This window comes from Aricia agestis, chromosome 19 (genome assembly GCF_905147365.1).
Source record: "Aricia agestis chromosome 19, ilAriAges1.1, whole genome shotgun sequence".
Taxonomy (NCBI): Eukaryota; Metazoa; Arthropoda; class Insecta; order Lepidoptera; family Lycaenidae; genus Aricia; species Aricia agestis.
The window spans coordinates 7904945-7932340 of record NC_056424.1 but is presented as its reverse complement, the minus strand read 5'-3'; the positions used below and the strand labels follow the sequence as shown (position 1 = coordinate 7932340).

The 27396-nt window shown below is 37.7% G+C and overlaps 3 protein-coding genes across 4 annotated transcripts in view; 1 reads left to right on the top strand and 2 right to left on the bottom strand.

The window, feature by feature from the left end:
• The window catches only part of LOC121736851 (solute carrier family 41 member 1-like), a 93209-nt gene extending 83356 nt beyond the window's left edge, over positions 1–9853 (bottom strand). The window contains exon 1 of the mRNA XM_042128303.1: positions 9832–9853. The gene's annotated coding sequence lies outside the window, so the exon portion shown is untranslated. The remainder of the gene's footprint in view (positions 1–9831) is intronic.
• A 3364-nt stretch (positions 9854–13217) lies between these two features.
• LOC121736850 lies at positions 13218–21510 on the top strand. The gene is made up of 8 exons (XM_042128301.1): positions 13218–13377; positions 13464–13588; positions 13854–13958; positions 14376–15021; positions 15959–16136; positions 16479–16670; positions 17651–17758; positions 19649–21510. The coding sequence occupies exons 1-8, from the start codon at positions 13341–13343 to the stop codon at positions 19935–19937; spliced, it is 1680 nt and encodes a 559-aa protein (XP_041984235.1). The 5' UTR covers positions 13218–13340; the 3' UTR covers positions 19938–21510.
• Positions 21511–23092: 1582 nt separating this feature from the next.
• Positions 23093–27396, bottom strand: part of LOC121736848 — a 628730-nt gene continuing 624426 nt past the window's right edge. For both annotated transcript variants that reach the window (XM_042128297.1, XM_042128298.1), the window contains one exon: positions 23093–27125. In XM_042128297.1, coding sequence (XP_041984231.1) covers positions 24642–27125 — 2484 coding nt within the window. In that variant the 3' untranslated portion in view covers positions 23093–24641. The remainder of the gene's footprint in view (positions 27126–27396) is intronic.

The window sequence follows — 27396 nt, the reverse complement described above, 5'->3', positions numbered from 1 at the left end:
CCTTTGGGTACGGAACCCTAAAAACTACATCTAGTTTGTCCCGTCCCGCAAATCCGTTGCGACTTGCGCCAAAATTTGTTTACGGCGCGAGAATCGTACATTTTTAACCCCCGACAAAAAAGAGGGGTGTTATAAGTTTGACGTGTCTGTCTGTCTGTCTGTCTGTCTGTGTATCTGTCCGTGGCATCGTAGCATCCAAACGGATGGACCGATTTTGATCTAGTTTTTTTTGTTTGAAAGCTGACATGATCGAGAGTGTTCTTAGCTATAATTCATCATCGTCAGCCTGCTCAGTGCTGGACAATCAGGGTTTATCTGGTTCATGAAAGGCCGTTAGCAACTTGTATTCGTTTAATGCGTTTTATATTTCATTCTAGTTCTGACATTTGTGAATATGCAATATACGTATACACATATTAATGGAAAGTTGACCAGGTGATGCAGCATCACCTGGTAATCAATAGGATATCCAACTCCTCGCCAACTTAGAGCAGAGGTTTTGTGTTTGGGCTCATTTTAATTGCGACAACCAGTAAGAAGTACAATAAATATTTACATGCTGCTGCTGCAGCATCGCCTGGATTCTATAGGAGCCGAGCTCCGTATGAACCCAAAGTGGAGGAGGTGGAAAAGGACATTGATGGATGGTAATTACGTTACGATAGGAATTATTCTGCAGTATAACCAACACAAGTTTAAAAAGTATGAAATAAAATTAAATTAAGAAATTTAAAAAAACCCCCGCCAAACAGCTTTAAAAAGTAATGAAATAATATTTACTGCCTTTAAGTTCAAATAATTCCTAACTTGTGTAAAGTAATAATATTTTAGTCCATAAGTGTTGTCAAGGTGTGTCGGGGGACCGCTTATGTAGATGTTTGATTTAAGATTTAACATAACATTATAGTTTAAGGATCAGTTCACAGCGAACCGAATGGAGATAATCAGCGACTTGGCGGTTGTAGGTTGGTGTTTACTTGGCGGTCCCCCGACACACCGTGACAACAATTATGGACTAAAATATTATTACTTTACACAAGTTAGGAATTATTTGAACTTAAAGGCAGTAAATATTATTTCATTAAAGTTGTTTGGCGGGGGCTTTTTTAAATTTCTTAATTTTTCAGGTTAAAGTATCCTATGTCCTTTGCCGGGACTCAAAGTATCTCCATACCCAGAAAAATCGGTTCAGTAGCTTGGGCGTGGAACAGTCAGACAAACACAATTTTGCATTTATAATATTAGTATGGATAAGTCTTTACTCTGAGGCCTGAGTCACAAAAGATAGTCAAATTTCACGTGGTCCTACTAATATTATAAACGCGAAAGTCCTTTTGTTTGCTACCTTTTCACGTCCAACCGCTGAACCGATTTTGCTGAAATTTGGCATGGAGGTACTTTGAGTCCCGGAAGAGGATATAGGATACTCTTTATCCCGCAAAGATGTGGGGTTCTTGTGCGATAAACGAATTTTGGCGCAACGGAGTTGCGGGCGTCATCTAGTAACTAATAACTAAAAAGTAAAAAGTAGGTATGTATAAATCACTAGCGACCCGCCCCGGCGTCGCACGGGTATGATTAAAATCGATAGCCTATGATCCTTCACGTAGTCTACTTCTTATCTGTGCCAAATAACATAAAAATTGCTCCAGTAGTTCGCGAGATAAGCCCTTTCAAATAATTTCTCCCGTTTTTTCTACATTCTGCTATTAGTCTTAGCGTGATAAAATATAGCCTAAAGAATGAATGAATTTTTCAAATTGGACCAGTAGTTCCTGAGATTAGCGCGTTCAAGTTAGCCATTTCAAATATTTTCCCCCGTTTTTTCCACATTTTCCTGTATTTCTTCGCTCTTATTAGTCTTAGCGTGATAAAATATAGCCTATAGCCTTCCTCGATAAATGGGCTATCTAACACTGAAAGAATCATCAAAATCCGTTACGTAGTTTTAAAGATTAAAACACAAAGGGACATGAGGGAAAAAAGCGACTTTGTTTTATAATATGTATAGATATTAGATATAGATAGATTAAACAATTAACAATCCCTCATAAAGTTAGGTAAGGTTAGGATAAAGAAGTATGATTCACCAGAATAATGTTATCATGTACACACTTAATAATTTGTAATAATATACCTAGGAAGGTATAAAAAGCCGGGGAAAAACATACAACACTTTTCTTTATCAGGAAAACATCTTTCTCATGGTTATCACGCAAGTCAACAAAAAATCTTACAGAATTACATTATGATCCTATATTTACATAATCTGCTTTAATTGATTTCCCAGGGTAAAAATATGAATTATTCATTGATGATTATTAATAGACTGATGATTAATAGATACCACTATAGGAAAGTCTTTACTCTTTACCCCTTTTTTGCTTTAATCCAATAAAATATGAACCAAAAAAATATTTTTCACTCAATTTTAACTTCGGTGAATTCGATATGTTTATCGCACAGGAACCGTATATTTTTTTAAATATATCTTTTGAGTCCCGGGAAAGGACAAAATGTATCTTTCCCGGGACTCAAAAGTTCCATATCAAATTTCAGAGAAATCGGTTCAGCGGTTTGGGCGTGAAGATGTAACAGACAGACAGACACACTTTAGCATTTATAATATATGTTTAAAAATGAAATGATTAGGGGCTTATTTTCAAGTAAGTATAAATAAGAATTCTAAAATCGTCAACTTTACTTTAGTCGCCATCTTAAAAGATTATCGGGCATTGATTAATGAAATATAGTCAGGGGAATACCCGCTAGAACGACTTGCACTTCATAAAGCATACTGCAATTCTACATGTAGTAAATAAGAATATAAGCTATAACAATAATATGTTTCAATAAAATACGTTTTATGTCGTATTGTTTGTACCAACTACATTCTTACTAAGTAATAAGTATGCACCTTTCCTTTGATGATTGAGTTCCTAGTAAGAGTTCGTGATTCAAATGGATTGTGACGATACATAAAATTATCATGTTAATGCCAACCAAAATCCTTCAAAACTTTTAAGAGGAGTCCACATCGCCGTTTTTCCATACAAACGCTGTCCCCTGTTTCCTCCCTGGATAATGCCGGTAGAGTTATGATTTTTTCCCTGAATATCTATGGCCACTATTAGCATGTCCCTATGTTTTCTTTTTTTTCATAATTTTATTATTAAAAAAGATAAGAACGTCCAAAAACCCAAAAAAATGGCAAGAGCCTCTGTGTTCAAACACCCAGAAAACAAAACTAGCTAAAATATACAAAAAAAATAAAACATCGGAACACAGCTCAAGCCTTGCTTTAACTCTTAATGAAAAAAATACTTAAATCGGTTAAGTTTTGGAGAAGGAATCAGCGGACAACGAATCGAAGATTTTCTTATCTTTTATTAGAACTTTTTTCGTGTTGTCTCTATCGCGCTCTGCGGTGGGAGACTTGAGATTGGTGAGACAGCAATACATTTTCGAATACCTATTTTCAATTTCTCTCGCCCCTGGTGTATCCTCTTAAGGCCGGCAACGCAGCTGCAGCTCTTCTAATGTTGCGAGTGTCAATGGCCAACGGTAGTTGCTTTCCATCAGGTGACCCGCTTGCTCGTTTGCCCCTTATTTTATATTTCAAAAAACAGCTGGACTGACTTTGATTAAATTTTGTATGCTTATAAGTTGATCTATTTATATACACCCGAATAACGGTAATGGCAAAACAACATTTGCCGAGTCAGCTGATTTATTATGGAAAGATAAGTCACCATATTATGGTTAATCTCGGGCTTTACCGGTCACCTTGACACCTGATGTGAATTCGTAATGCAGGTACAGTCCCGGCGCTCGGCAAGGAAGGTTTAACTTTGTACAGTCATCGATAAAGATGGTAGCGAGAGGTTTAAAAGTTTAAACAAAGAAAACTCAAGGTTACTTTTAGCCGAAGTTAAATGTTTTTCCTACAGGAACCGCACATGTTCTCGCGAAAAAACATATTTTATGATAATTGGACGCTGTTAAGCATTAGGGTCAATTCAGACCGCAACGCGACGAGGCAAGGCGAGGCGCAGCGCGGCATAAATTTGTATAGATTTGACAGATTTCAATTGCGCGAGACGTCTTGCGAATCTGTCAAATCCATATAAATTAATCCTTAGGGATAATTCAGACGGCAACGCGACGCGTAGATGCATTTCTAAAGTATGGATTTGACAGATTTGCAAGACGTTCGCAATTGAAATCTGTCAGTTCAGTACAAATTTCGAAATGTATCTACGAGTCGCGTTGCAGTCTGAATTGGCCCTTAATGTAAAATACCCACAAACATTACATATTAATAGCTGTTAAGGATGCAGAATATGTTCTTGAGATGATTTAGAACAAGACTGCATTCGAAATTTACCAAAAAAAATTGTGGGTTAGTAGTTTATACGTGGGAGAGCCATGCTTCGGCACGAATGGGCCGGCTCGACCGGAGAAATACCACGTTCTCACAGAAAACCGGCGTGAAACAGCGCTTGCGCTGTGTTTCGCCGAGTGAGTGAGTTTACCGGAGCCCAATTCCCTTCCCTATCCTACCCTATTCCCTTCCCTTCCCTTCCCATCCCTACCCTCCCCTATTACCCTATTCCCTCTTAAAAGGCCGGCAACGCACCTGCAGCTCTTCTGATGCTGCGAGTGTCCATGGGCGACGGAAGTTGCTTTCCATCAGGTGACCCGTTTGCTCGTTTGCCCCCTTCTATCATAAAAAAAAATAAAAAAAATAGTATGCAAACCGACCAATTTGCGAAACCCCGCCCGTAAACCTCTATCTGTGCAGTAGTGACAGCAGAATATGGAGAAGTGTTATTCAACCTTTTTTATGATGTGACCTCCTGGCATGACTCCTTTGCTTTTTATAGTAAAAATAAAAATTTCTCTTCCTCCTCCTCTTCCTCATAATCACTTCCTCAATAACCCTATATCAGACCAGTAAGCAATACACTTAGTGATAACGACTATCTTCTAATCGGTCACGTAGTCCCAAGACAATGCCCCTTCAAAAACCAATTCATATGTTATTGGAAAATAATAGACAATAAGCTACGAATAATAAAAACTAACACCTAATTTCTTATTACTTTTTAGTACCTATAACGGACATTATTAAACGGAATTGTGTTTATAAGAATAATGATAAAAAAATAATTACTCGTAGAATTTTTAGTGGTTAAAAATTGTTTTGCGTTGGGCATCTAAGCCCGGACCCAATTTTCAAAATCTGGGTTTTCGGGTACATGATAAATAAAAACCGGATACCCAAGAGCTTAGCTCTATAGGGGAGCTAAGGCTCTATCAAGGAGCTAAGGCTCTATCGGGGAGCTAAGGCTCTATCGGGGAGCTAAGGCTCTATGGGGGAGCTAAAGCTCTATCAGAAAGCTAAGGCTCTATCGGGGAGCTAAGGCTCTATCGGGGAGCTAAGGCTCTATGGGGGAGCTAAAGCTCTATCAGGAAGCTAAGGCTCTATCGGGAGCTAAGGCTCTATCGGGGAGCTAAGGCTCTATGGGGGAGCTAAAGCTCTATGAGGAAGCTAAGGCTCTATCGGGGAGCTAAGGCTCTATCGGGGAGCTAAGGCTCTATCGGGGAGCTAAGGCTCTATCGGGGAGATAAGGCTCTATGGGGGAGGTAAAGCTCTATCAGGAAGCTAAGGCTCTATCGGGAGCTAAGGCTCTATCGGGGAGCTAAGGCTCTATGGGGGAGCTAAAGCTCTATGAGGAAGCTAAGGCTCTATCGGGGAGCTAAGGCTCTATCGGGGAGCTAAGGCTCTATCGGGGAGATAAGGCTCTATGGGGGAGGTAAAGCTCTATCAGGAAGCTAAGGCTCTATCGAAGAGCTATAAGGCTCTATAGGGGAGCTAAGTTTGTATAGGAAAGCTAAGACTCTTTCGGGGAGTTAAAGCTCTATCGGGAAGCTATGGCTCTATCTTGGACCTAAAGCTCTATCCCGGAGCTGAGGCTCTATAATATAAGGCTCAATTGGGCCGTGGCTCTAAGAAAGACTCTTCATAATAATGGAAGTGAAGAAGTAAGGACAGTGTGGGATTAATATTTTTTGTATGTGTAGGCCACTTTATTTTTCACCAACCCATGTATGAAATCTGCCGCAGCTCCTAGGCCGCGGCCTATACGGCCCATTTATAAATTCAGGGCTGGTTAATCTTCTTTTTATAGGGGCTAAAATCAGAACTTGCTTCTTATATTAAAAAAACGAAAAGCTCGAAAAACTTGAGTTTACCCGGGTTTTCGGGTAGCGGGTAAACCCGGGTTCGATCCCCTACTTTTGATGTGACAAACAATTTTTGACAATAACATAAATTAGCGAGTCAACAAAGATCGGTCAATGACCGAATTTCTAATTGTCTTATCCTATATAATATATCTAAATCTATGGACGTTTCACATCAGGACTTGTGTTACGGGTACCGTAACGGAAAAATAATTGTTTTCTTTCTTATAAGATATTGAGATTTTAATTATAAGATAGTCGATATATTTAATTGGATGACCTAAGAATATTGAAAACTTTTGTTGCATCGGCGGGATTAGAACCCGTGACCCGGCCCCGGCTTGATCGATCTACTGTTCAACCACTGACCACAGAGGTCGTCTAATCCTATACTGTATTTATTTAAACCGGCCACCGATCTTCTTACAAAAATTTAAACACATCAATCCTTTTGTTTTTGTTTGAGTCCCGGAAAAGGACATAGGATATTTTGATCCCGAAAACATATTGTAGAGTTCCCGAACGATATACAAATTACGACACCACGAGAATATAACTAGAGCTCGACAAGGCTTTTTTTTAATGAAATAAGAGGGCAAACGACCAAACGGATCACCTGATGGAAAGCAACTTCCGTCGCCCTTGGACACTCGCAGCATCAGAAGAGCTGCAGGTGCGTTGCCGGCCTTTTAAGAGGGAATAGGGTAATAGGGGAGGGTAGGGATGGGAAGGGAAGGGAATAGGGGAGGGTAGAGAAGGGAATAGGGTAGGGGATTGGGCCTCCGGTAAACTCTAATGATGACTCATTTGAGTTTATCGGAGTTTATGTTTACTTTTTTCGCCACGTTCATATAAATATGAACGTGGTGGTAAACCGGCCATTAATCTGGTATTTTTTTTAAATCGACCATGTGCAAGTCGGACTCGCGCACGAAGGGTTCCGTACCAATAAATAGCAAAAATAGGCAAAAAAATGCGTGTTTTATATGCCCCCCCCTTAAATAATATTAAATATACTTTCCACTTTAATAAGCATTTCTGCTTATTAAAATCGGAACACAAATACGGTTTTCCTCAGCTTTAAATCAAGCTACTCGACACTCACGTTCTAATATTTCTAAAAATAGACATCACACGGCAATTCCAAGTAGAAAATGTGTGCATTGCTTTTCCTTTATTGTTTGCATAGAGTTATATTTTTGGGGTTCCCTAATGGGATTCATATTTAAATATGGGGTAAGTTAGCAATGTATCTTTTTAGGGTTCCGTACCCCAAGGGTAAAAACGGGATCCTATTACTAAGACTTCGATGTCTGTCCGTCTGTCTGTTTCCAGGCTGTATCTCAAGAACCGCGACAGCTAGACTTCCAAAATTTTCACAGATGGTGTATTTCAGTTGCCGCTACTCGTATAACATCAAATACTAAAAACATAATAAAATTATTAAAGTCGAATATTAAAGTCGGGAGCTTTAAGTATAAAAACTTTGAAGATAAATATAATATAACTCATATGAGAAAGTAGAGATTCGTTTGTTTGGCTGTATATTGATTTGCGCAATGTACAAAAATTGTAGAGTCATTAACGAATGGCTTTTTTTTAATGAAATAAGGGGGCAAACGAGCAAACGGGTCACCTGATGGAAAGCAACTTCCGTCGCCCATGGACACTCGCAGCATCAGAAGAGCTGCAAGTGCGTTGCCGGCCTTTTAAGGGGTAATAGGGGAGGGAAGGGAAGGGAATAGGGGAGGGTAGGGAAGGGAATAGGGTAGGGGATTGGGCCTCCGGTAAACTCACTCACTCGGCGAAACACAGCGCAAGCACTGTTTCACGCCGGTTTTCTGTGAGAACGTGGTGTTTCTCCGGTCGAGCCGGCCCATTCGTGTCGAAGCATGGCTCTCCCACGTATAAACGTAATAGAGGTGTTATGTTGTAGATTTTATTTACTTTTTATTTATATAAGGCAGGTTAGATGTCGCCTGCAACTCCGTTGCACCAAAACTCGTTTATCGCGCGGGAACCGTACATTTTTCCGGGACAAAATGTATCCTAGGTCCTTTCCCGGTACTCAAATTATCTCCACACCAAATTTCATTAAATCAATTAAGCTGTTTTGGCGTGAAGAGATAACAGACAGGCGGACAGACAGACAAACTATCGCTTATATTTTATAATGTTAGCATGGATTGCTGGAAATTACAGAAGAATTTTCTTTTTTATTCCGATTACCTCTAAATTCTTTTTAGAAAATATAATATTATTGCACTTAGCTATCCTGGCCCGTTGTGTTGTTTTGTCGCACTCAAACATTTCCCGATTAAACCTTTCCTCAATTAAAACGATCGTTTTAGGATCAAATAAGGCAAATCGGTCCAGCGGTTCTCTAGTTTACATTAAAATTGCAATAAGTGTTTTCTAATTAAGTAAATTATTAAAACTTCTAGGTTATCATAATATTGTCATCAAAACTTTTCTGAAAAGCGACACATAAAAATAACAGTATCTCGATTTATGCTAAAATCTTTAGATAGGGTAAGATTTCAACAAGATATGACGTATATTAATCACTAAAGTCACTTCTGCCAATAAAATAAGCATTGTACATCTTGTACTAAAACCTTTGGTTTCTTGTATATTTGTATAGATCCGATCTCTTTTCGCTCTAATTAGAATAAGCCAGCAATTTTGCTGGTTTGTTCTAATTACAAAGCTGTATGACCTAAAATTCTATTCCATATCAATGTTTTCCATAGATTGTAAATATCTATTATATGTTATTGTAGGTTATTTACTTCTTAAGGTACAGGATAATCATTTTATCACGCAGTTTTTGGAATTTTCAAGAATTATATTACTCATGAATGCTACGTTTACGGAAGCTACTTTTCTAGTTGAAAAAAAACCTTATCATACAAAAGTAGAGGCTCCGCAACCCGCGTCATAAAACAGCTGAATTTTCCAAGTAAGAAATTGGCTTCTATAGAAAATATTGCATAAACTCAAGAGAATATTCTGGAAAATTAAAATGCAATAAATGATCACTGGTATTATGTTAAAATCCACTTTTTGCTCTTACTTGGTCATAGTGCCACTTAACCTAGGTCAGGCACATAAAACATGATTGCACAATTTTACGAAAACTTAAAGTCATTTGAAACAATCAGTAGATATACACATTTCATTTATAAATATACATTTAATTATTGTTTTTATGTAAAGATAATATCAATAAGTATAACACATAGTCAAACATCCTATACACATAGATGAAAATTTTGCATAAGCCAATACTAATCGTGCACTAGATACGTCACAGTCATAACATAACATGATGCATAATTACAAATTAAAAACCCTCACTCAAAAAATCTAAGAATTTAGTACGTAAGAATTCAATTTATTGGGAAAAAACCTGGAACCGACCAGTTCAGATTCATGCTGGATTTTGCAACCGGATAAAATCAATTTAAAGCTCATGCTCTAGGATGCGAGGAGCTAAAGAGCTGGAGGATTGAGCTGTACACCTGTGCTAACTGCTAACTAACACCATCTAACACCAACAGTCCACTACACTGCACTCACCATCACATCTTATACGACGTGTTCACACCGCGGCGTCTGACGTCACACTGACTTCTACATTCGATTTTTGAAAAATCGCCCGCTCATAATTTTGCAATGTTGCCAAATTGTACCTGCAATAGGGAAATTCATTTCAAATAAATTCAAAATTGGAACGTATTTTGGGTTAGTTTTGTGTGTTTTTGGTGAATTTTTGAGTTATGGATTGATAGCGCATGCGCGGTTGAAAGGACAAGGGTGAATGTATACAGTGGCAAAGACCTTGCGTCGCCACCCTTGAGGGAAGGTTGCTGCAAGGATTAATCAATCGAAAAGATGCATTATCAGATATTATAACTTTTATAAGCTTAGGCCTTAGAGGTAAAAGCGCTTTACGCCAACATTCGTGTCACAAAAATCATCTCAGAATTAAACTGTGATCATATAACTTTCAAATTAAGTGTGCAAAACAAACCTTTTATTAGGTATCTATTTATTAAAAACATAAAATAGGTGTCTTTGCCTAATGATGTACTTAATTGTATATTATACAGGGTGTAACAAAAATAAGTGATAATACTTTAGGGTGTGTACGTGTTCCTTGTAGAGAGTTAACTGTGAAAGTAGCAGCTCTGAAAGACGAAAAAAAATTTTCACTTTTGTATGGGCAAGGGCCCGAGCGTCACGAGTTTCCCCATACAAAAATGAAAAAAATTTTTGGTCTTTCAGCGCTGCTACTTTCACAGTGAACTCTCTACAAGGAACACGTACACACCCTAAAGTATTATCACTTATTTTTGTTAAACCCTGTATAAGTAATATCTATATCATGTATAGATAATTGTAGTCCACATGATAGCTTATACATGATGATCTGATGTAGAGTGTATAGACATTATACGTACTTATCTGGAAACTTCCAAAATTACCAATTGTAAGTCAAGGTTAACTTATCATTTTTGGTAGCTTTATATTAAAGTACTTAGTAGTTAGAGTAGTAGACTTAAAAGTAAAGAATATTAAAGAAAACAATTGACCTTAGTTATGAGAGAACCACCGCTCTGCTTTCTTATATTATATTCTACTGCAACCTGCTGCGTGCAACTGCATACGTGGAAGAGTCATGCTTCGGCTCGAATGGGCCGGCTCGACCGGAGAAATACCACGTTCTCACAGAAAACCGGCGTGAAACAGAGCTTGCGCTATTCCACGCCGAGTGAGTGAGTTTACCGGAGGCACAGTCCCCTACCCTATTCCCTTCCCTACCGGCCCCAATTTCCTTCCCTTCCCTTCCCTACCCTCCCTTATTACCCTATTCCCTCTTTTTAAGAGGTGTCCATGGGCGACGGAAGTTGCTTTCCATCAGGTGACCCGTTTGCTCGTTTGCCCCTTATTTCATAAAAAAAAAACCTTCATTGGAATACTGCATCCTTCTTGACTGCATCTAATACTATCAAAGAAGTTATATGTCATAGGCAGGTATTGCGGACAGTAGACAGTAATTTGGTCGTGTTATGTCAAACTCAGCCGACTAGACAGATCACGATTAATTAGATTTGACTGTCCGACCAAATGACGTAGGTCCGTCAACTGCCTATGAATCAAATTTCTTCGATGGTAGGTACATTAAGAAACATACATACATCTCTAGACTCTATCTTAAGATACTTTATGCAGAAGATGAGTAGACCACATAAAGTTGCAATGCTCAAAACCATATTCTGATACCTACATATCTCTAACCTCTATTTTGCTCATACCTTTCATTTTTTGTTACGCAACCAAATAGCTAGGTCACTTTTTTTCATTTTTGTGCACTGGCCACATGTTTTGAAACATCGTACACGCACATCTATATATTCTACTGCAACCTGTCACTAAAGCCTTTGTTGCTTTTATCGCCGGGGAATTTAAGAGCTAAGAAATGTGGCATTTTTTAAAACTTCATTTACTGGTTATTAAAATTAACTTTTTACTATTTTTTACACTGAAGGTTATAGATAATGCCGATGCCGATTTCGATTTTGCAATAAAAATAAAAAGCCACAGTGACCAGGCGCCCTTATTCGTAGGATACGACGATAGGAGCGATTTTCTACAACCCGAATCAAACCCACGACCTTCTCATTAAGAGCCATGCCGTAAGCCACTAGACCAAGGAGGTTCATTACGCTTTGCGCATGTACATATGCATAAAAAAAATATTTAAATTCCACCCTAAGAAAGTTTAACAGCAAAATTAGTTAACAAGGCTCGAAAACCCAACTAATTTTTATAAAATTTCGCACTAAGTACCTAATATAAAGTAGAAAACAGGCAAAGACAGGCTCCTTTTTAAATAAAATAAGTAGTTCCTAAGTAGCACACTATTCAGCTAAGCTAGTAGGTACTTATAATATAATTACTTATATTTTACTTGTAAGTATATATCTAATATTTTGCTCGTTTCTATCTTATCAGGGTATGATTAACACGGTATAATGAAATGTGAGATGGTAGATTTGTTCTGCTATTGTGAGTTGTGACTATAAATTTAACGTTTTCAACAATGTACTGCACTAAATAATGACGCACTTCCTGACCTAGAAATAAAAAAGGATAATATGACGATATTTCTAAAACAGTAAACAATTTATCCGTATTCACTATTCAACCTCCAAACCTTATTGTAACGGTTAAGGATGCTGCTACTGAAGGCTAGCGTAGTACAAACATCTTCTGACTTTGGTACCCAGTTAAGCCCCAATTTCACCAACGACTCGAATTAGTAGGTATCACGTTACCTCTTTTATGAATGAAAGACAAGACAATATGTAATTTTAATAAGCCGCTAACATTAACCGACGTTGGTGAAATTGGGGCTAAGGCTTGCTCGTATAGTCGTATGATCGTATCCCAAGAATTTAATATTCTGGAAGTCCGAAATACAGGATACTAAAGAGATGAAATAAAATTAGTTTGGAAGGATTTTTAAAATAAAGCTTTCAGTATGAAGACGGAATGAGTTGGCATTTTAATACTTTCGCTCTGAACAGGTATAAGTGTGGTTTACCACCGTTAGTAACATAGAATATCATTGTTTACCACACAATAATATTATTGTAACAGTATGCACTTTATCCGGGCAAAACGTACAGTTTATTATACCTTCAAACGTGTAAAGTATTCCCTGTTACGTAGTTTATATACTCTTTAGTACACCCAACTGCAGAACCAAAGAACTATATTATAATTTCAGTTGTATTATTATTAGGTAAATAGTCTAAATACTTAATACGAAGAAGCATATTAATAATATTCATTTTTTTGTGATTTGATTTTGGCCACTGTTTTATACTTCAAGTTTTTTATCAATTAAAAAAGTAAAAGTCACTTTGACAGTTGATTCTGACATTTGACAGCTGATATTTGTCAAATCAAATGACAACCCGCGTAACGGCTGATATTTTTTGAAAGCCCAAGGATTTCTGCAGAGTTTTGTGATGGTTTTGTGATAAGGATTTTACATTAAAGGCTTTGTTTTATACATAATGGATGAAAAGAAGACTTATAATAACCAAAGAAGTCGTAAGTTTTCTGTGTCTACAAAATTTTCGCGTAACCATAAAGCTTATAAAGCTTATTGTTACAAGTTACAAATTTCCATATTTCAGGTTTTGCGAAGCTGTCCCTAAAGAAAAAAAAGCCCATCCAGGACATAAAAGAAAGTAATCGTGATTTAGATTGCATTATATTAGAGGAATCTTTCGATAGATTGCGGTCGGAATTAACAAGAAACGTAAGTTACCACATGTTATAAAATGAATTTTGTTTTTAGCTTTTGAAGTACTTAAAGAACCTGTTAAAGTTTCTGATGTGTGTTAGATAGAATAATAGTCTTGTTCCAAAAGCAGAACTAAACTCTCATGCTAAGACGGATTTTTTTTATTTCTCTTTTCGATTAACTTTTTGACCAAAATAATATTATGAACATCTTGTAACAGATAATAATTAAATAAAAACTCAAATTTCTCCATCTCACACTTGGTTATCTTGATTTTCAGGTATTAAAAGCAAATCATTTATGCTCACCGATAGTTATAAATGATTCTAGCGATACTCATGATGAGTCTGCAGAAGGCACTAAGGAACCCAGCAAATCAGGCAATGTATGTAAAGTCTTCTTACAGTATTGATTTAATGATAGTTCACTGTTTCTATGCTGTTGACTCAAAATATACACCATCTGAAAATATGTTAATTGTGACATTGATGAAGTGTTTTTGGATAAAATTTTGATTAAAAAGTTATATTCTTTTCTAAAGTGCTTTTAATAATAAGTACATCTTATGTTTTGCTATGACTAACATTTAATTGTTCAGTCATCTAATCTAACATTTAGTCAGTAATCTAACATTTAATTAATCATTTAAAGCAGTCATTCTGGGACAAAGAAAGCAACATGTCAACTAACACAATTTATTTGGTTTTACCTATAGTTACAAAACTATTTATTGTATGACCATAATAACTCCTACGGTACCATAATGAAATATTAGTAATATGGATATCTATTGTCATTTCAGGTTTCTTTAAACTGTACTTATCAATCACCTCTTAATACAAAAGACTCGAGACCAAGTATAGGTGGGTGGTCACCAGCTCAGAACATAATATGTGCAACGCCAAGAAATGATACCATACCAACAACACCTAAAGATACCGCCAATGACTCATTGGAACAATGCTCAATTAAAAAGATACAAAGTTCCCATCATAAACTTCTCAATGATTTGTATGGAGACAAGTGGAAAAGCATTCCATCCTTATTCAAGACAATATCACATAAATATGACAACTTCAATGGTATTTCCAAGAAGTTATTTGACGATGATGAGAGCGACAAAGAGAATATTCGAACTCACTTGGTCAAAGAGAAGGAATTGTACTTGTCTGGCTCTGATGTCAAGCAGAGAACTAAAAATGACATCAGTGATAAGAGGTGCAAGAAGAAATTATACACGGAAAAGATTCCTAGCACTCCTGATTTGCCCAAGCAAAAACCTACAAGAAAAGCAGTCACCACAATTAAGAAGAAGGGTATGACAGTCACTGAAATGGTTGGAATATTAAACAAAGATGTGGACGCATTGACAAACAAAATTCAAAAAGTAAAAGTTACTCCAAGTGAAGTTTTAGTAAACAGGTTTAGTTTCGTTGGATCCCTAGCTGGTAAATAACTTTCATACTGTACCTGCATGTTGCTAAATAATCTTAGAATAATAAGACAGGTTTGATAGGGTTTCAATCATAAAATTAATATACCTAGCGGAATAGAGAAACAAAGGCCTGAGCAAGAGAGATGTCACTATCAGTAACACTGCGTGGTAAAAAGAGACATGTGATACATCACAGCAGCACTCTTTTTCTTTGACGTCCAGTCGGCACGTGCCGCACGTTGACAAATTAATCTCATAGAAATCATGTTCAATCACGCTTGTGTAAGTGTATACGTAGTACGTACACATATTTTTACACACAGATGAAACCAATTTCGGTTTCGTTTGACAGCTCGAGATTGTTGCTCTATTAACTTTATGGTTTCAATACAATCTAGCATAGATTCAATAAAACAAAAAAAAAAAAGGTTCTTGGCCTTCTAGCTAACATAAAAGTGTATAAAACATAAATAGATTAAAGTTTCAAGCAATGAAAAGATTATTTTGCACAAACTACCTGTATCATCTTGGTGGCAAATAAATAAAAGTAGTACATTCATTTTTGCCAACCACAGCCTGAAATTTTGAGGGGGGTCAATCACTACGCTAATTTACGCTAATTTTCATGTGTTTTTTAAATATCTTTGGAAATAAATATTGAGAAACAAAATAGTTCGGTTCAGACGTTTTTCATAAAGATTCACTAGCAATTTATTCAATTAAAATGTATGTTATCCTAGTTAATACTTATATTTCGATGATAAAGATTTTTGTCGGAGGCGAGTTTGTAAATTAATTACAGCCAAAGTATTACGTTTTATTAAAATGTTTATGATTTAAACCCTTTTAAATACTGTGCTTTTATTACTTTCGTTTTAAATATTGGATCTAGGTAAACCAGGAGTCAATAAATAATAACATGGGGTTTGTCCTCGCCTTAAATGTTTCAGACAATGTCCCGTCATGGCGGTGTCACATAGAAGCATTACAATATCACGACAGCTACAAGACACTCAGAGAGAAACTCGCTCGCCGTCTCTTTGAAGAGTTCAACAAAAGTGTTTTTGATAATGCCATGGATGCAGATTTGCCTATATTATGGGACTCCAAATTAAGAAGTACTGCAGGGTATTTGTTCTGTGTATTATTACTTTTTTCATTGAGCAAATTGACCATTATCATTACACTAGACTATGTGGCAAATTATTATCATTAATTTGCCACATAGTCTAGTGTTTATTAGGTTAGTAATTGTTAAATTTTCAATTACTTTAACCTGGTTTTCAGCAATTTGATACCAACTTGTCATCTGTTACCTCATCAAGTTTAAACTGATTAGATGAAATTTGACATGGAGATACTTTGAATATTAAAGGACATTAGGACTTTAAATCATAGCAAAAAGTATGATTTCTGTTGGGCAACGACGTTCCCCACTACTGGTCACTAATAATCCTATAAACTTTTCAGTACAACAACAAACAGATTGATCAAGACAGCCAGTGGTGACCGTATACGGACGTCCAGTGTTAAGCTGTCGACCAAGGTGTTGGACACTCCGCAGCGGTTACGGGACACTCTCATACACGAGTTGTGTCACGCTGCCACCTGGTTGATAGACGGAGAGCTGAGAGCGGGACATGGACCTCTGTGGAAAAAATGGTGACTAATATTTTGAAATAAATTTTCGATTTGATTTGGATGTTGGACATTTTGACAATGTTACAGCGCAATGGCAGTGGCAAGTGGCAATGCCGAAGTCTAGTGACAGACCTATTGGCTATTACTCAGGGCCGGAATTATATTTTTTATGAGTAGGTATAGGCAGGCCTGTCCCACTCGCGCGTTTAGGTATCGAACTGTAAGTACCCCTTTAAAGGGGCAGATCACAAGGGACTCACAAGCGAGCGGTGACGCGCGCGCAAGATTTTTTCGTCGCATATATCTACGTACTGATTTAACCGCTGTGACAGAATCGTTATTAATCTGATAAATATGAACAATTGAAAAAAGTCAAAGAAATATTTCAATAAAGTAATTTAAGACTTTAAAATACAAAAAAAGATAAAAAAAAATACACAAACATAGCAAATAAACCAATTTGTTACAAACAAACCGCATACTACACATAAATAAAAACAAGTTACTATGTTTGAGTTGTAAAAAATTCCTGACCAGCTCCTACACTATAATCGAATATAAAACTATTATAAAATATACTTTGGGTTACTAAAATTTAATTATTACTATAAAAAAGTTTGCTATTAGTAGCTATAGTAATTAAGAGAAGATTATTTTATTTTCTAAAAGGTTTACACCCTTTCTGACGAAATCTTGATTTCGTCAGAAAGGGTGCCTCTTACGCGATAGTAAGAGAGCGCACATGTAGGCAAATATAATTGTAGGCACCTAGCACTGCGCGGTCGGAATTTGAACTTTATAGTATCGTAGCATGAGTTGTTATTTTTTTAAACGGGTTGCACGAGTGGGAATTCTGTTGGTACTACTAATATATATTCTGTGGTATAGGCCACTTTAATTTTGCCGCGCCTATTAACGAACCCTGTCGCCATCCTAGGACGCCCCCTACCCCCCTTGTTTGTAAATCAACCTGTATTCACAGATTTTTTCAACCATTCTAGGGCAACAAAGTCACTGCGAGTGTACCCTGAGCTGGGTGAGATCTCGCGGTGCCACGACATGGAGATACACTACAAGTACTCCTACAAGTGCACCAGATGCGGATACAGGTATGTCTAGTACGCTAAGGGCCAACCCACACGTACCACAACCGCACCACGTCGCAACGACAAAATGTCGACAAGCAGTGGTCACGTGGGAATGCTGTCGCTGTAGCTTTTTGTTGTTGCGTTGTGGTACCGACAAAATGTCGATGTGGCGTGGGCGGAGTGCGCGCACTGTCGTTGCATCGACGCAACGTTGTGGTTCAAACGACGGTTCCCAAACGACGAGCAATGCTCGTCTTTCGAAAGTATTTTAGTCTGCTATCGGAATCGGACGTCAATCGGAATTTTAAAAAAGCCTAAATGCCTAAAAGTGCTCTATTGAGCTGTAGAAATTCAAATAGAAACGGTGGCCTTGATAATGGACATGTTTCTTATCGTCGGTACGTCACAGTAGGTAGTAAAAAAGTGGCTCGTTTTCATACAAATGGAGCTACATGAGGTATCTATCTTGATCTATGTCTGTGGTTAGAATTTATGTTGCATCCAATTAGTTATTGTTGTTTAAACATAAAGACGTTGTTTCGATAAGTAAAATTTGTATTGATACCATACATACAGTCAACTTCCATAAAGTGAGAATGAAAAACTCTCGCTCAGAAAATTATTTTCCTTAAAAAAGTGTAAGTACTATTTCTTGTAACAAATTAATGTGCTATTGTTTTTCTTCACTGCCAGAGAACATGTGATACATAAACTAGTAACTTTATGTGTATGGTTCTGTTTGTTTATGTAGTTACGAGCTTTTGCCCGCGGCTTCGCTCGCGTTAAGAAGTATTATTATATACAAACTTTCAATTTGTATTTTATCCCCTTGGAGGTGGAATTGATTAAAATCCTTTCTTAGCAGATGGAAGGATCAAAATCCTTTCGTCATAACATCTACCTGCATGCCAAATTTCAACCCGATCTGTCCAGTGGTTTGGGCTGTGCGTTGATAGATCACCATGTCAGTCACCTTTGAGTTTTATATATAAAGATTTAGCTAAACAGAAAATAATGTTGCTATTTACATCTTTTTATTCAGAACAATATTGTAACTAACGAACACGTAAATAAAATTTTAAAATACTTTGAAAACTAATGTTTTCGGTGGTATGATTAGGGTTCCATACCAAAGGGTAAAAAGGGGACCCTATTACTGAGACTTCGATGTCTGTCTGTCTGTCCGTATGTCTACAGGCTGTATACCAAGAACCGCTATAGCTAGACTTTAGAAATTTTTACAGATTGTGTATTTCTGTTGCCGCTAAAGAACAAATACTAAAAACGAAATAAAATTAATATTTATGGGGCCTCCCATACAACAAACGTGATTTTTTTGGCCTTTTTTGCTCGTAATCGATAATGGCTAAAGGTAGGCACTTGATACTCAGAGAATTCTTAATTACACTTGTTTTTTAATAAATTTTAATAACAAAATTAAAAATAAATAAATGTTTAAATGTCCCATACACTCTCTTCACACTCCCATAAACACATTTTTTTCCAACTTTCACCTATAACGGTACGGAACCCTCCGTGCGCGAGTCCAACTCGCACACAGAGGCCCATTATATTTAATTGTTTAACTCAATACAAGCAGAACCCAAATTTTATATTTGAAATTTGCATTTTTATATACTTTTTTTTCTTGATACAGTTCAGTAACTAGTCTGAAGAGAAATCTGCGTAAGTTTCAATAATCATTGTAAACCGTAAAGATGGTAGTCGATAATCGATATGAAAAATAATATTATAATAGAACTATATGACGCCCGCAGCTCTGTTTCGCCAAGATAGACAGACGGACACACTTTCGCGTTTATAATATTAGAATGTATAAAAATGTCAAATGTCAAATCTACACATCAATAATAATTTATCAACATTAACGCATTTTAATTTTATTTTCAGTATCAAGCGCCACTCAAAATCCATTGACGTCACGAAGAAATGCTGTGGCTATTGCCATGGGACTTTTGAGGTTATTGTCAACAAGAAGAACAAAGATGGCGTCGTGGTGTCCACACCCGCGAGAAAAGGCGGAATGAACGAATTCGCTCAATACGTGAAGGAAAATTACAGTTCACTCAAAGATGGATCCAAAACTCACGCTCAAGTCATGAAGCTATTAGGGGAGCAGTTCTCAGCTAAGAAGAATAAGAACATGGATTCCCCTGTGAGTGAAATTGTGACTAGATAATATATTTAAAACTGTAAGACAACAATACTTGCTATTGAGACACAAAGTCTGTATATGTTTCATATTTCATGGTTTTGACTATAGATGTGTTTTGTACACCCATAGCTTTTTAGACAATTCCAAATTACTTCTAGTAAAAGTATTTTATGTAGGTAAAAGTATCCTTGGTTGTAATAGTTTATTGATTTATTTGGACTTTTTTTAGGCAATTTTTGAGTAATTTTACTTTTTCTGCAGTCAACAGTTGACAGAATATCTATTGCTTCATAGCAACATATATTATGACAATCAATTTGACATTATTGGCTCAATTAAACCATAACGGTGAAACCGAACGAGCGTGGTTTTGGAGGCATAAGTCACAGAATTTCGGTTCTTAAAATTTTTAAATAATATTAATCATGACTTACTAAATTCCTTTCGTGTGAATTGAGAATTTCCTTTTAACCGAATGAAGTAAAATTTCTGCCAACCGAAATTCTGCGACTCACAAGTCCCAACTCACAAAATTACGCTCGTTTGGGTTTATCTGAAATTTCAGTGGAATAGCAGTTTTGTGACTTAGGGCCAATTTTTCAATCCTCAGATAAAATGTCGGATAGTTAACTGAAGAATAAAGTTATTGGGTGGTTTAACCGTCGAATAAGTCATAGTCAATTTTTCAAATGTCATTCCATAGATAACTATCTGACCGAAATTTTGAACTCTGGCAACTCGCACTCTACACAGTTGAAACAAATATATTGAATACTCTATTGTTAGAGCAAGACAGACTGTTTCTTGTCTGTCAATCAAGTGTCTCATTGTTTATAGGTTATTTGTCTGTTTCGTTCGAATTGACGCATGTGCACATTTATTGCTTATTGTGATTGAAAATAAAAAGACAGATGCTGTGACGAACAAAGACTTTTCGAACTGCACCAACTATAATATTAGGTAGATAGGATTAAGGTCCTCTGTATTTCGTGCTTAATTTTATATTCTAGAGAAAGCATAATATGTAGCACAGATTCTTTTAAGTCTGAATCGAAGCTGAAAATCTTTTGGATCCCACATGTTATAATGCTCAGGCCTCGATCTGACGATTCTTTCTTTTCTTTCCAAAAAATTCATAATCGTTTATTATGGCCTCTTCTTCAATAATTGCAAGATCATCAATTTCATCGAAAATATCCATATTAAACGTTAATTATTAAATAAACGTAAATTACAACCTCAAGCCAAATACCACTTACCAATGTCAACGTCGAAGTATCTGTCTAATAGCGGTTATTTGGTGGTTCACGCGACGGATAGATTTATTCCTCTGTTAGCGGGGTTATTCAACGGTTAAGTCCTATCTGACGATTGAAAAATTCCATAATATCTTGCTATCTGTCGAATAAATACTATCTGTCTGTTTATCTGAGGATTGAAAAATCGGCCCTTAGCAGTATTGTTTACTATCTGAGTCCACAGTATGCTGTATGTATGACTTATTTGATATTTAGACCTATTACAGTTTGTATTCATATATCTTTCGACAATTATAATAATTATTGTGATAAAATTTTATTTGCCGTCTTTCTTTTTTAGGTAAGTATATTTTGGATTAATATGTTATTTGTATAAATGTTCTATACTTTAATATTTTGTAGTCGAGTAATTGTACTGGTTACAATTTCATAAATCTTGTAAATAAATTTATAATTTATATATTATATTAATATAATTCAGGGGACAATTTTCCATTGTCCCGAAAATTTTGACTGAAATAATATTTTTTGGAATGTATTCATTAATTTATATAATTTTTGTAAAGTTGGTGACTTGTACTATCAGATGCCTAGGAATCAATTTCCTCGGTAGTACTTAATACATAATTTTTTTATGCAAAATGTTGTTAATTATTACTAAATATTAAAATGTGTTCATATTGTGAGATAATGCGTATTAAATGAAGTGATATCTACGTGTTGTTTGTTTCATATTCGGAGAAAAAGATAACTCCTTGTTAGCAAAAAACATACAACAAATGTCTGAAATTCCCTTATTTGGACTTTTTTTCTTAATTATGTGGAGGTAGTTCTAAAAACGTCAAAAATATTATAATATAAACTAAGTACCTATCTATTTCTGATATCCTAGTACTTTTATTGCATTTTCCCAATTTTGTGGAGGTAGTTGTGAAAAGTGTAAACGTCAATAATATTATTTAATTAAACTAACTACCTATCTGTTTCTGATATCCTAGTACTTTTATTGCATTTTCCCTACCATTTTCCCAATTTTGTGGAGGTAGTTGTGAAAAGTGTAAACGTCAATAATATTATTTAAGTAAACTAACTACCTATCTGTTTCTGATATCCTAGTACTTTTATTGCATTTTCCCTACCATTTTCCCAATTTTGTGGAGGTAGTTGTGAAAAGTGTAAACGTCAATAATATTATTTAATTAAACTAACTACCTATCTGTTTCTGATATCCTAGTACTTTTATTGCATTTTCCCTACCATGTTCCCAAATTTGTGGAGGTAGTTGTGAAAAGTGTAAACGTCAATAATATTATTAATTAAACTAACTACCTATCTGTTTCTGATATCCTAGTACTTTTATTGCATTTTCCCTACCATTTTCCCAATTTTGCGGAGGTAGTTGTGAAAACGTCAAAAATATTATGTAAACTACCTATCTATTTCTGATATCCTAGTAGGTACTTTTATTGCATTTTCCCAATTTTGTGGAGGTACCTAGTTGTGAAAACGTCAAAAGTAATATTATGTTTACTACCTGTTTCTGATATCCTTGTAGGTACTTTAATTGCATTTTCCCAATTTTGTGGAGGTAGCTGTGAAAACGTCAAAAGTAATAATATTACTTTTGACGTTTTCACGTTTTCATATTATGTTGACTACCTAGGTGTTTCTGATATCCTAGTACTTTTATTGCATTTCCCCAATTTTGTGGAGTTCTGTAAACATCAAAGGAATTTTTAGGAGGATCTCAGTTTCTCAGTAGATGGCACTGCATTCAATATTAATAAAGCCTTCGTTTATACTTTATCTCAATTTAGGTTTATAATTTACCTATCAGAGCTTACAGAGGGAATTTAGTTGAATTAAAACACCACATTTTCAATACCGTTTTTATTTATTATACATATTAAATGTCAGTTGTCGTTTTGTAAAATAATAAAGGTACAGTCTTGAAAAAATTTAAAAAATTGAAATATATAATTTACAACAAAACGTACGGGTACATCGCGTAGCCCTATGTACAAACTTATATGTATCGTGTAGTAAATGATTTCCTTAACATTAAAATTATTTATTTACATAGGAATTACAATAATATGAGCACGATATCGTCACGTGATTGACCAAAGTCTTTACATAAAACTATTGTAGTGCCAAGTACGCTGTACTATTTTAACATTTCTGCAAGTGTTATCTACCGGTACAGTCGGGAACAGAAGTGATCCACTATTAGGCCTACAGTGTGATTATTTCGATAGTGCCAGTATTTCTCTACTTATGTGTAACAAAAACAAAATATGTCGATATAGAAATCACTTCTGTGTGACCCCGTAGTTTCTATGACTACAGTGTTAATATAAAATTGCAAAACTCGGGAACAGGCAGGATTCAGTTTTGACTAGTCAACAACTAAAATGTTAAATGTCATGAATATCTTTCCCGCTAGGAAGGCAGTAAAATGACATAAGATCTGGCTCGCAAATCAGGTGATGAAAAATGTAACAGGTATTTTATTACTAAGTATTTTTTCCTGGTTACATTTTGGAGAACCAATCTGCTAGTAATCTTAATATTTTAAGTGAGACATGGTTACAAGTGGTTACATTAACATATGAAATAAATTATGAAAACGTCAGAAACTATATTAACACATATAAAAGTTTACGCATAAAATTCTCAGATAAACAGACATACAGTCACTTCACCAATACAATAAAAGTTCAAAAACACCAAGAAATTTGATAATACTTAGAAATCATATTGATGAAGCGTTTATAATATGATATAGCCCTTACAATATCTATGGACAGAATTATTTAAAACAAATTAATATCGATATCACATATATTTAATTAGTCATTTACTCAAACGCGTAACTAAGTCGTTTTGGCTGCACCTAGAGACGTTTAACTATTAACAAGAGTTTTACAGAAATTGCATGGATCGTTAAAGTTAGGCGATCATTAAACATCTCTAAGGGCGACCATTAGAGTCTGAAACAATTTGCCCGATTTTAGAGTAGACGTAAAATCTGTCAAATCGTTGCAGACGTCGTCCGACATCGATAAATGGCAACACTTAGTGGTCGTAGGTCCGAAGTCTCCATAATATCTATATAAATAGTCCAACATTCATTAAAGGATACCATTACAGGTTCAACATTTAGTGTCAAAAGGAATATGCACTCGAATCCTTATACACGAAGGCTTAAAGTACGAGGCAGCTATGTACAAGGCCGATACTGTTACTATACCTAACTATACATGTACAATATACAGGATGCGAGTAAGCGAGTCACACGATAAATATACCATCCGATATACGACCGGTTCCCCCGAACACACCACAAAAGTCTTTCAATCGAACCCTAGCCTCATTGGCGAACCCACAAGCCGGGAAGAGGTGTGCTGTAACCTGGCGGATGGTATCAAAAATCTAGAACCTCCGTCGGCGAAGACAGGACGGTGAATCAAGTTTGCGACGGACCGTCCTCTAGGGGTCTAAATCTGACGAAGCCGTCCTGCGCCACCAGCATGCTACCCCCCGACTCGTTGTTGATCTCGTCCTGGGGCTGGGAGTACGAGGGGTCGTAGCCCAGAGTCCTGGGAGCCGGCTGAGGGGTGCTCAAGGGGTAGCTCCTCTCGTTGGGGTCCTCGGAGAAACCGTACAGGTCAGTCGATTTCGGTCTCTCCGGGAACCCGTTGACCTTGCCCCGCTTCTGACTGCCGCTGGAGTTCATCATGGCCGCCGCAGGCGAGTTCCGCCGTTGCGAGCTCCGGATCTGTTGGCACTGGGGGTCGTAACTCCGGTTCGGATTCAGCGTCTGAATACCGGAGGAGTGGTACGAAGCGTTCTCCGTGTTGTAGTTCCCGTACTCGTCGGGCAGGTGTGGCTGATGGTAGTGGTGGTTCATGGAGCCGTCGTAGCCCATGGTCATGCACTGCACGTTTTTGTTTTTCGCTCGATGCTTCTTGCGGGGATTGCTGTTCGTTCGAGACGACACCCTGTCGTACGACATGTGCTTGAAGTTGTGGGAGCCCCGGTTGGATCCGGCGTTGTAGTTCTGGTTCTTGATGTCGCGGATGAACCCGCCGTTGTTGTCGTACTCGATCTCGTTGTACTCGTGCCCGAGGTGGTCCTCCCCCTGGAGCGACTGCATGGCGGGGTCGCAGTTGGAGTAGTGGTCGTCGGACGCGGACTCTATACCGTTGTACCCGACCATGTTGGGGTGGTGCTTGATCAGGTGGTTGGTCACCCCCTGGCTCGACGTGGCGTTGCTGGACTCCGTCGAGCTGCTGTGGCCGGCGTTAGCTATCGAGCTGTGCCCGGAGTAGTTCTCGGTGCCGGAGTTATTATCGCAGTTCGCGGCTAGCGTGTTCAGTTGGAATCTTTGCAGATCCGGACCGCCGCAGCACGTGTCCGGGATGGTCGGATGGTGGCCGGTGCTCTCGTAGATGGGCTTGCCCGTTCTGAGGGTGTACGTATGCAAGTTAGTGTTAGTGTTGCATATCGCGGGATAGTCAGACTCGAACTGCTCGTTACTGGACCCCCCGGCGCACGGGAACAGGCCCATCCTCGAAATCTTCTGGCCATCCACCTTCTCGTGTTCCAAAGCTCCCGTGCGCACTTTCAAACTTATGACCCAGGAGATAAGGGCGACCACGCTTATCTCGATCAACCGCAGCGAAAACTGATATCCCCACTGCAGCCAGTCGAACTTGGTCATGCTGACTTGATTGACGCCGAATATCCCGTAAATTTGGAGGGTGGCCATCAAAACGAACAACAGGGCCGTCGCCAAATTTATGTGGATCGCCTGGTAGAGGTTTTGGAAGCCGTGAATGTAGGTGTGACTCTTCTTCTGGAGGGCCGCCTTCAGCGTTCTATACACGTAGAGGTAGCCTATTCCGAGCGTGAGACACGCCAGGACGAATATAATCTGGCAGGTCAAGCCCAGAACTCTCTTCTCGACCCCCTGCTGCGTCCTTATTATTGTGCTACTGTTCTCTAAGATATGCAGCATCATGCAAGCCAGCAAGTGGACGCTGCCGCCGACTATAATCGTTCGCGAGCGAAACAGGAACGCACAACACGAGGTTTTCGAGTTTATGCTGTGCGTTATGAGGTACAGGATCGTCGAAGCGAACGCTATGCTCAGGAATATTTGCGGAATGTGCAGCAGGATTTCGCTTATAAAAATGGGCAGCGAGTTATTTATATTGTAGGGGTCGTAGCACATGTAGAATATTCTCAGAAGACACACCAGCACCAGGATAAGATGGAGCGTGATGAAGTAGTACTGCGCGAAGAGATGGGTGAATTTATTGTAGCAGATGATTTTGAATATTGAGTAAACGGCCAGTATCGTGAACATAACCGTCGCCAGATAGATATGGACGTTCCACGCGAACGGCCAAGTGACCCCCGGCCTTTGTACCGGGCCGTTATTCTTGGGCTGATGTGTCAGAATCTTCTTATCAGAATTTACGTTAGCTAGATTGTGGTATCTCTCCGTCGACATTTCTGGGTCGGTCAGCTCAAAGCCTACAGTGGTCGCGGGCGTGATATCGTCCTTCCGACTATCATTTCTCTCGTGTTTATTTGTGGCGTACTGGAGGTTTCTTCTGGTATTGGTTTCGCCATTCTGATCAATTATTAAAGGCCTATCTAAATTGTTCATGTCCGGATCTAATACCGCTAGCACGCCTTCCGTGGAGGAGTCCCTTTCACTGAAGGTCACCGCATCTTTGGTCACGAACACGTCGCTCTTGGATGTTTTCTCCTGGTGCGTGGGCTTGGCGGTGACAGTCCGGAGCAGCACGTCTGGGATGTCCTCCTTCCGTCCGTTGGATCCGGACAGTATCCGTGATATGGTGGGTATATTGAGGGAGTTGGGGACAAAGTCGGTGAAGTTGGCCTGGTCAGCCCCCTTTTCGCTGTCTATTTCGTCAGGCTGAAATTATAAACAAAACACATTAGATTTAGTTGTTGCTACATGAGGTTAAACACCATAATAATTGGAACTTGAGTTTGTTTACACATTAAATGTGTGTTGCTTGCAAGAATTGCCCAGGGTTAGTTTGGCCTGCCTAGGTTTAAGTAATTACATGACAGATTTTATATTGCATGCCTATCTCACTAGTCACTAGACATGCAAACGTAATGTACAAATATCAGCAGAATTTTCTGGCTACGATAGTTGTCAAAGGAGCTTAGTGTTACTG